Source organism: Chaetura pelagica, unplaced genomic scaffold, assembly GCF_000747805.2.
Source record: "Chaetura pelagica isolate M959 unplaced genomic scaffold, ChaPel_1.0 scaffold703, whole genome shotgun sequence".
NCBI classification, from domain to species: Eukaryota; Metazoa; Chordata; class Aves; order Apodiformes; family Apodidae; genus Chaetura; species Chaetura pelagica.
In genome coordinates, this window is record NW_009952582.1 from 10,244 (window position 1) to 21,308 (window position 11,065).

General features: G+C 43.6%; 1 protein-coding gene across 1 annotated transcript in view; it reads right to left on the reverse strand.

Moving 5' to 3' along the window:
- Positions 1–3,091: 3,091 nt before the first annotated feature.
- LOC104385215 (carbohydrate sulfotransferase 6-like) overlaps positions 3,092–11,065 on the reverse strand; it is an 11,399-nt gene continuing 3,425 nt past the window's right edge. The window contains exon 2 of the mRNA XM_009993640.1: positions 3,092–4,594. Within this exon, the coding sequence (XP_009991942.1) occupies positions 3,375–4,556 (1,182 nt within the window). The 5' untranslated portion in view covers positions 4,557–4,594 and the 3' untranslated portion in view covers positions 3,092–3,374. The remainder of the gene's footprint in view (positions 4,595–11,065) is intronic.

Sequence of the window (11,065 nt, forward strand, 5' to 3'; positions counted from 1 at the left end):
CTACTCCAGACCATTCAGAAAGCAGCCTCTAAGACTCCAAGCACTAGAGAGACTAGGCTACAAAACAGATTGCAGCCACGAGAGAAACAAGGTTTTGTTTCACTGTCATGAGCTGCCTAACACACATGAGCAGCTCAAGTCAAACAGACTCTGCTAGAAAGCTCTGTGGCTCAACAGTGGGCCCAGAGGCTGAATCAACTGCAGGCTGCTGCTACAGAGAGGCAGAAGAGGAGCTGAACGAGGCTGATGCAAGGAAGATACCTGTTTGCATAAAGACAGATCCAATGGGAAATCAGGTTCTGTGCCAGTATCACATTCACGAGTCAAGCTGCACCTTGTGACAGCCCCATCTGGGCACAGGCAAGCAGGAGGCAGTCACAGCCTACACAGAAGACAGAAGTAACAGCAACTCCAGGCTACCCTACTGCAGGCACCTGCCCTAACACCAAAGTACCCAGAGACCATGATCTCTGTCTTCCTGACACCTTCCCCATTAGCCCCTTCACAATCAACCATACCTTCCCCAGATCATCTTGGCTCACTAGTTCTTCCCAAGTACACATCCACAGCCCCTTGCTCCAGCTACAAAAATCTCTGTAGAAGTGTTAAACCCCGTCTGAATGAGACAGATCAGCAGCACCTTCCATTCACTGCTGATCCACTCCGCTGAGCATCCACCAGCCCCTGGCACCTCAAAGCCTGACCAAAGGCAAAGGAATGCCAGACCTCCAGCCTAAAAGAGAAGAGGAATCCAGAAAGGGGATGGAGAGGAGAACAGGGAGACAGAGCAATGAAAAAAAGGGATTTAGAGGGTGTTTTGAGGAATGCTTGGGGCTCAGTAGGAGCTTTGCGGGAGGGCTTGGGAGAGTTCGGAAGCTGCTGGCAGCTTTCAGGCAGCACCTGGGGCAGCCTTTAGGGTATTTGGGATCTGTGAGGTGACTGCAGATGCATCATAAGTAGCAAGGAAAATGACAGTACAGCAGGAGGCCTGTGCTGGTCATTATCAGTGTCCGGTGGTGCCGATGGCTGCAGTCTCTGCTGTGGCATAACATCACCAGCTGGAGTTTCTAGGGGAGATACAGTGAAGTCCATCACCTCTGTGGCTCCGGCAACGCTGACAGCCATGCAAGGGCAGCCTAGGTACAAGCACTCCTGTGCACGCAGCACCCCAAACAGGGCAGTCCTGCCCTTGCCAGCTCTGACCCCCTCTCCTGCCTCACTCCACCCTGCAAGGGCATTTCAGACACCCCCTCAAACTGTCTCCCAACCTGCCCCCCACCACTCAGCCCTGCATCAGTGTGACCACTGAGCCCTAAAAGCCCTGGTAAGTGCAAAACTACCTGCTCTGCTTCTTCATGAGCACTATGGCTGGAATAAAGCAGTAGGCACTGTGGATGGCCTTGGGGCCTGAAGCAAGTTCCTCATGCCTGTGGTAGCTAAGGGCCCTGAAGATGACAGTAGTGACTCCTGAATGGTTGAGGTGGGAAGGGACCTCTGGAGGTCCACCCTGCTCAAGCAGGGCCACCAATAGCCGGCTGCCCAGGACCAGATTCAGGTGACTTTTGAATATTGCCAAGGTGGGAGACTCCACAGCCTCTCTGGACAACCTGCGCCAGTGCTCCATAACTCACAGAGTAAGAAGGACTTCCTGATGTTCAGAGGGAACCTCTGTTCTTCCATTTGTGCCCATCACCTCCTGTGCCATCACGGGGCACCACTGAAAAGCACCTGGCTCTGTCTTCTTCACACCCTCCTTTCAGGTATCTATCTACGTTGATATCCCACTCCTCACGCCCAAGACGCCTTCTCTTCAGGTTGAACATTCCCAGCTCACTCAGGCTTCTCTCATGCAAGATATGCTCCAGTCCCTTTGTCACCTCAGTGGCCTTCAACGGACTCTCTTCAGTATGTCCAGCCCAAAAGACCTTCTATGCTATATAATATAGCTCAGATACCTTTCCCATGCAAAAACTCCAGATTCTCTGACACAGGGAAGAAGCCCCATATAACCTGAAGTAAGCAAATGGCACCCAAAGAGCCAAGGAATGCAGCAGAGATGCCAGCTCAACCTCAGAGTTCCTGGAAAAGCCACCAAGACAAAACAAAACAAACAAACAAACAAACAAATAATGACAACACAGCTCCACAGGCCCCACAATCACTCTGGGAACACTTAGGAAAATCCCCAGAAGGCTGTGGCCCTAGAGAACCCTTGCAAGGAGACACAGCCTCCAGCATTCCACCTCCCAGCATCTAGAGGACTAGGAGCATCAATCTCTTACAGCAGATGACAGTAGTGGCACTGAGGAGCTTTTGTGCTCATCATAAATGCACGATAGCACAACATTCTTCAGTTAGCCCTATCAGGATTGCCTGGTGTCGTACAGGAACTCCATCCTGAGGTGTGCCAAATGAAAAAAACAAAAACCCTGCACACAAGTGTCCATATCCACTACCAAAGCTGTTTGAATTGATCACTTCCATATAGCAGTACAATCATAATGCGGATTTCCAAGGCACCTTAAATTTCTCAGTGATCTTCACCAACTACTTGTTGTTCTGAAGAGAGAGGGCAGCAGCATGGACAGTGCTGCAGGGCCTGTGCCTGCTCTGTGTCTCAGCGCTAGAATGTGCAATTGGGGCAGCATTAACAAGCAGCTTCCACAGTGACTCTGCTCAAAGTTTCTTAACCTTTTTTTTTTTTTTTTTTAACACTCCATGGCAACATGGCCTTCAAATACCTGATTGCAGAGCTTGCCATTCCCAGGAAAGCACTACAGAATCCACCAGTAAATGAAGTTCTCGCTTAAGCCCTTTACAACAGAACTTGCTGCAGTTGCCGCAGCTCTTGCAGAACTTTTATGTTAAAATGAAAAACATAAAGAGAAGTTTAAAAAAATTACACAACTGCACAACAACTTTAAAGCAAAAGAAGAAAGTCAAGTGATTCTGGAAGAAAGAGAAGGAATTTAGTTTCTACTGTGTTCCATTTATACGTATAAAAAATTGATATTCTTAAATACTTACAGCATGAAAACAGAAGTGAACTATTACCAATGAAAAAAGACATCTTTGACAATTCATTTTTTTTTTTTTTAAATTACTTCCATTATATTTTTAAAAGAATGCTGAGAACAACACAGCTCGGCTGTAAATTTGCAACTCGACAAGTATCTCACAGCTTTTCTCATGTTTTTTGTTTGGTTTTGCAGTGTAAGAAACTCAGAAGAAAACTCCTTCCATTTAGGAAAAACAGCAGACAGGAAAATAGTTAAACTCATCAGCCAAGGTTTTTCAAATTACCTGCACCATAGGCAAATACTCAGTCCTCCCCGCCCCCGCCATGCGTCCCCTGGTCTCTCAAAAATAACGTCTCAGTGCTTTGGATTAAATGATGACCAACTGAATTGATTTTGTCGTCTTGGCAATACTAAATCCAATGACAGATCTTTTTGCTCCTTTTCTGAATCCACCAGCTGATAACCAAGCATGTTTATAGCACCTTTGCATACTTCCTGTATTTTCTTAATTTTCTGGAAGGAAAGAACATTTCTCCAGGCCTGTGAAACACTAATTGCATCTCGAGATGTGATTTTGAAGGCTTCTTTTTTTTTTCCTGGTCCCTGTCCATGTGTGATATTATAGATCCAGCTTTTAAGTGTGGGGGTCAAATTAAGATCTGCAAATTTGTACATTTCTGAGATTTCTGATAATGGATCTCTTACCAGATCTTCAAACCGGATCATTAAGTAGCGATCTTTAAGGAAATTAGGTGGTTTTAGAGTAGCCGTTTCATAAATCTGAACATGACTTCTACATATCTCTTGCATTACTTTGTATTTGCTGTCCTCCACTTTAGTGCCATTGGTACTCAAAACAATTCCATTGTCACGAGCTAATGCTTTAACCGATTGCTCCCGTGACTTGACAACTGCCCTGGGGTCACGAACCAAATGAATAATTTTGAGATTCAGGGATGGATCAGTGAGAAGAGGGTAAAGGACCTTCAAGTCAAAGAACCGAACCTCTTTGATGACAACATGGCTGTAAGTTTTACAGGCTTCCTCCACCTTGCTGAAGGGGTACCGTCCACAAAGAGTCTTGCATGCCATTTCACTGGTTATGTCAGTACGTTGAAAGGAGTCACAAGCAGGAGCTGAACACAGAGCCCGACTCACTGCCCACTGGAAAAGATCAGATAAATTTCTTTTCCAAGGCATGTAAGCATCAAACACAGACATGTCACACAGAAAGACCGACCTGACCAGGTCCCGCACCGCCATGTGCAAGACTTTAGCACTGTTCTGGTACATTGTAACCCACACGTGCCAGGCAGGTTCCATCAGGTAGAAGACGTTGGGGTGCTGGCTGAAAAGTTGACCAACAAAAGAAGATCCTGACCGCCAGGAGGAGAGAATGAGGATGTGGACTTGAGATGGTTTCTGCTCAGACTGAGGCATGAAGTTACTGTACCGGGCACACATGAAGAGTAAGAACACAGTCTGAACTGCAACAAGAAGTATAACAATTGCGCTAGGAATCCGAATCCTTGCCATTCTCACGATACAAATAGCTGAAAAAGAGAAGGAAAACACTGGTGAACCATTGCTCCTGTGGCATAATAATGATAAAACACAATACAAACTCTTGCTTAGTAAAACCCTTCCTCAAATAAGCATTTATGCATTTGGCACTATTTGCTTCCTTAATCAGGGGCACTGGGAGATGATCACCTGCAGGTCATAGGTGTCAGAACCTGAAAGAAAGTGATGGGTGGCAGCAAGATCACAGCAGTAACAAGCTCTGAACAAACATTTGATGCTGAAGGAAACCTTGGCTTGATGCAGCTCAACTGCTGGAGGGGAAAAAAAATAATAATAATCTACAAAATACCCGAAGTCTTCAACTTGAATTCTGGTAAATGTTGACAAGGTGAAAAAAAACCCCAACAACAACAACAAAAGAATCTTTATGAATTGCTTCATTTTATTTGCATTTCAGTCTAACACTACAAGGGCTTCTACCCCTAAGAAGGAGTAGAGGGGAACATCAGTAACTGGCTACTGAAAGATAATCTTCTTACATAATGTGAGTGCTGTACCCTGCAGAGACAGGCAGGGCACTACACCAATTGATGCTTGTGCACAGCTCTCTTAAGTTGCAGGAGATGGGTGAAAACTTGAAACCTGAAGCCATACCCAGCCACAGATGTTAAAATGGAAAAGCTGGTGATGTGTCTTCGAGCACCTACACCCCATGACTGAACACCCTGAGTTTGCATTTAAAGAATTACTCATTAGTGAGAATTAATCTGCACATAACTCCTGGGAAATTGTGGGCATGTTGACCCCAAGTGGACTTCTGTTTTACTTTGAAGTAAAAGTTCAGGCCACATGTATCCTCCCAACATTTTACTTGAGGTTTTTGACACCTTTGTGTTCTCACTTCTGTATGTTCCACTGTTAGCAGTCAGTATATCTTAGAGGCATGGTATTAGGAAGGTAAGAATCCTCATGCATAAAGATAGCCCTGTGTTTTTACATACAAGCATTTGCTATCCAGCTGCATTTAGACTTTTTTTTTTTTCTAATTACAGTGAGAGGTACATATATCAAGCCACACTGGATTCTTGAAAGCAAATCATGTAGACTAGTGTATATAGATACATACTAATTTGACATGGTAAATGTATAAAGTTCTTAGTGCTAGCCTAATGAAACATTAAAAAAACCCAACTATTAATTGGTCCCTTATGATTGAGGCAATGATGTAATCTATGCAGTAGATTCATAAATATATGTGTGTGTATGTGCATATATATATATTCAGCAATTTTATGATGTGGTTCTTCAGGGTATTCAAGAGCTGCTTTTTGTCTCAGCTAACATTTGTCAAAAATCATGAAGGAGCTTGGTGGGTTATGAAGTTGCACATTAAGGAGATGCAAGTTTAACCTAGTTTGAAAGCACCGTAATTGCAGAATGCAACTGCAAATGGTAAAAGGGTATTTACATGCAAGCATCATTTAATTAATTACACATGCCCAATTAAGAAATGCAGAAATAAAAGGCACTGTTTACAGAGAAAATCCAGTTAACTGGATGTATATTCAGCCTTATGCACTGGAAACTGCCCAAAAGAACTGTTACAGATGCTGCATTTTGTTATGTAATTATTCATTTATTTGTGGTGTCTTTGTGTGTGCATATTCCTTAGAAACATCCCAACTTTCCCAAAAGGGTCCAAGAAGAATCTTAAATGCAGAAAATGTGTGTCTACTTAGTGCTTTAGTTTGGCAGCATACTTTTTTCGTGCAGTTTACATCATACTAAAGAGCAGGGAAATACTTAAGCTACAATATTTTTACTTATTATTTGTAGTGCTTACAGTGGGCAGCTTAGTTCAGACACACACCTTATAGACTAATATTCATGCTAGCTGTTTTTTTGTTGGCACAGTATTGTCTGCAACAGCACTTGGGTGGGAATCAGAGCAAGGAGAAGTCCAAGAGGCAGTCAAAGCAGATGTGAATTTAAAAGCTGGCTTTTGGGTTGACAACTACATCTTTTTATTCCTTACTCCTCCCCCCTCGCCAATAAGGACTAAAAAACAGTTGATGTTTGCATTTCTCGAGTCATCTTGATTAGAGTGGAGGGGCAGTTCTGCATAGCTAGAGTAGAAACATTCTCTAAAAAGCATCCTTGGATCTCTAAAAGCTACGTGAGGAGTTAGACTGTGGGGAGCTGCATTATGCAGTCAGTGCAGAAAACAGCGAATGTTTTGCAGACAAAAAAAAAAGAACTGATGCAGCTATGGCTAAATACAGGCTCCTCCTTCTAATCCTCTGTTTATTCTACTGCAGGACTCACCAGAGGGTGCTGTTAGTAAAGCTATTTCTTTCAGCACAGAAAGGCAATACGCCAAAACTTACTAGTTACTAAGTGACACACCAGCCAGTGAGGCCCTTGGCCTTGGCCTCCTCTTCCGCCTCCAGCTCAGCCACACTACCTGGCTACCACGAGCTCCCCTTAGGAGAGCTAAAAAGGGGCTTGTTCTCACCTCCTTCCTTCCCTCTTCCCTTCAGGGCAGTGCTTCCTCGTGGTGGCACGGCCTGCCAGGGGCACAGGGGCCAGATGTCCCAACATTAACATTGCTGCCATTTCAGCTACCACGTCAGTGACAAAACCCTCCAGCAAGGACCTCCTCATCGACACATGAAATCTGACTGACCAGCAGTGGCAAGGGAGCTACAAGAGGCAGAAAAACAGACTGCAAGGGACACCAAGTTGCAGCACAGAGCAACACCATCTGCATCTCTAGGCTGAGATGGCTGCAGAATTGAAATACCTGGTGTTATCACATACATGCTATTGGAGATAATTAATATTGCTAAGTATAAATTATTTTCATAGAATAGCTAGGGTTGGAAGGGACCTTCAAGATCATCCAGTCCTAGCCCCCTGCACGGGCAGGGACACCTCCCACCAGATCAGGCTGCTCCAAGCCCCATCCAACCTGGCCCTGAACACCTCCAGGGACAGGGACATCTACAGCCTCCCTGGGCAACCTGTTCCAGCATCTCACCACCCTCACAGGAAATAACTTTTTCCTAATGTCCAACCTGAATCTCTCCTCTCTAAGCTTCAAACCATCGCCCCTTGTCCTCTCACTACACACCCGTGTAAAAAGCCCTACCCCAGCTTTCTTGTTGGCCCCCTTCAGATATTGGAAAGTTGCTATAAGGTCACCACAGAGCCTCCTCTTCTTCAGGCTGAACAACTCCACCTTCCTCAGCCTGTTTTCATAGGGGAGGTGTTCAGCCCTCTGAACATCTTCGTGGCTCTTCTCTGAACACACACAAGGAGCTCTGTGTCCTTCTTATGTTGGGGGCTCCAGAACTGAACACAGTGCTCCAGGTGGGGTCTCAGAGCAGAGGGACAGAATCACCTCTCTCGACTGGCTGGCTGTGCTTCTTTTGGTGCAGCCCAGGACACAGTGGCTTTCTGGGCTGCAAGTGCACATTGATGGCTCATGTTAAACTTCTGGTCCACCACTACCCCCAAGTCTTTCTCTGGGCTGTCCATCAATCCTTACTCCTACCAGCCTGTATTCATGTATGGGATTGCCCAGCCCGGGCGATTTTAGTAAATTACAATGTTACTCCTTTTCTGTGACAGTAGTATTACTTCTTCTGTGACACTGCTTCTTCAGGAAGTGCTCTGACAAACAGTAGAATAATCAAAAGTCTAATTCTAACAAATTTTTGAGGTGGAACTACCTCTTCAAAAGTATGCAAACGTTCAAATTGTGACCTGAAAAGCATCTGCACTTATGGATTATCTGACAGTCTTGAGTCAAGCTTTGTCACTGGGCCTGTCGACTACTAATGGAAACAAGATCTCGAACTAGATGAACCCTGGGTCTGTCCAGAATAAACATTATTACATACTGTGCAAAGGAAATTCGTTATACAAACTGGCCAACACAACTATTATTTTCCTCAGCACTTAAACTGATTCCGACAGAATGTGGAGCTGCAGGGCCACTAGCACCTGCTATTACTTGCCAAGAGACTAGACCCATTACAGAAAGCTATCCACTCCTACCAGGCAGGGTAAAAAAGCAATAAGCAATAGTATTGATCACAGAAAGCTTGTTTTCTAAACAAAGCACTTTTCAGACCTGAATGGTATAAAAGAATGGAGGAGGAAAGAAATAAGTTCTGCAATGGACCATCGTTTAGCTTTTCTTTTCAAGGACTTTGGGTCTTACTTGAGACAACTAATGTTAGAATTGAGTAATCATCAGATCTTTTGCAAGTCAGCATTGAAAGGAGCACAATTGTGTAGTGAACTTTGCTTGCAGTACAGAATTTAACCTGATGAAACCTATTAAATTAACAAAAATTAAGTTTATAGCTAAAGGAAAAAAAAAAAAAAGAGTCTTCAATTACACTGCTCATTTTTTCCTTTTTTTTTTCTGTGTGTGTTCTGGGGTACTAAAAAGACTACAAAGGCAGTGTGTCTCACATTAGAGCTGTAAAGAAATATGGGCTCTCTGAGCTTGGGACAAAAGGCTGGGATGAAAGACTCCCTCTGAACAAACAGGTCTGGGTCTGTTGTAGGAAGACTGAAAAATCTGGCTGGAATGAAGCAAAGAACTGACAACAACTGAGAGGGGAAGTACAAGTACCTGCTCCCCTAAAAAGAGTTCTCAGCACCTCAATCTTAGCCATCTTTGTCAAAGTCTTACCTGGCTATTTTGCGTCTGAAAAAGTTTCCAGCACACTTTTATTTATACCAGTTTATGCACTTTTTAAAACTCTGAGTCTTTACAGATTACACAGAAATTACTTCAACTTCCACAAAATGCAAAAATACTCATTCAATTAATTTCCCAGATTTATGTCTTCCACTGAAAAATGAGTTGCTAATGCAATATTACATGCTCAACCTTTTGCTAGCCAAAAATATTTTTTTCTGTATGCTTGCCATAGACTATTTGCTGACTTTCAGAGCAATCATGTGAGCTGAATGTAAGTATAATTTATGTACTTCTAATTCACCAAAACACCTCGATGTCTGTGAAAAGAAGAATCCTGGTAAATGTCATTATTAATTTTATAGAATTAATATAAAAATGTTTGTGCATGGCCTGATAAACAGAGCAATGGTCATTTGAAGGTCTACTACAGCTTATGGAGATGTTAACTCACAATATAAGTTTACTATATATGTTTACTCCACCTGTAAGACATCGCACCAACACAACCACTACCAGAACGGCTGCTATGAGCCAACACTGGAAACAGTTTGCTGCTCAAAACAGTGAATTGCAGGAATGTGACAAAGCTGGCCCAAGAAAAATGCACAACAATATTAATAATTATTCCTGATATAAATCACCCACTCGACAAACGTCACTTTCCAGTGTTCTTCCACAGCTAGAAATGACACATCTTCACAAGGCAAGGGCAACTGTATCACCAACAACATGCAGAATGGTGTTTGGGGCAAGAAAAAGGTCTCTTGGAGCATGTCTTCTATAACCACTAGTACTTCAAAAAGCCTTTCCAATCGCTGATCATTGCTAAATAGTTGAAATAATTACTAAGCTTAATATTTTTTAATACAACAGTGAAAATGCAATAGAAATAATAGAAGGACAGTAAATATACCATAATCAGACATTTTTAATTCCAACACATTAGCATTTCAGCTGATAGTGTGAATTTAGCTTTTGAAAACATACTTCTTTTTACAATCTAGGGGAAAATGAGATTCAAAGAGTCGCTTCCAGGTAACAATCAGATTTAAGTACTTTATAACACAATGAAACATACTATAGATTTCATTATACAACAAATATCAAAAATTAAGGTACTGGGGGGTTTGTTTGGTTTTTTCCCTTTTATATTGGCTGGAGCTACAGTCGTTCAGCTTGAACAAACGGCAGTGTCGAGGCACAACCCTACACCTATTTCTCCACATGCAATGTAGCTGAAGATCACAGTGTATGCAGCTACTAGAATGATCAAATTTCAAGACATGAGGTCTGCTCAGTTTCAATTTTTCTCAGGAATTTTTCTATGTTTAAGGCAAACCCGGCGTCACAAGGAGGCAGAGCCGAGCGCTGCGCACACAGCCGCGGCTTTGCCTGCCCCGCTGCAAGTGTCCTCAAACGGGCTGAGGACAAACGTGCTGCAACTAAGAAATAACCACCATTTCTTTGGCCCAGTATGTCACTTTGACCTAGAAGCGGCGGCTGAACACAGTACAAACATGAGAACGGACTTCTCAGACAGACGGGAATGTTCTCTAAAGCGGCCGGTTTCACCATCTACCTCCAGGAAACGAAACCACCTTAACTCCAGTCAACCGTGTTCTCTAGGGGTGGCGGGGGGGGGAGAGGGGAAGGCAAAAAAAGGAGAGAAGAAAAAAAACCCCAATATTATTTTTAGCAGCTTTACCTCCGCCAGCAGCACCTCCAGCAGCGCCCCGCCCGGGGCCGGGCTGTTACCGCTATTCACAGCGGCGACTGGGAGCGGCTTTAAAACACATGGAGA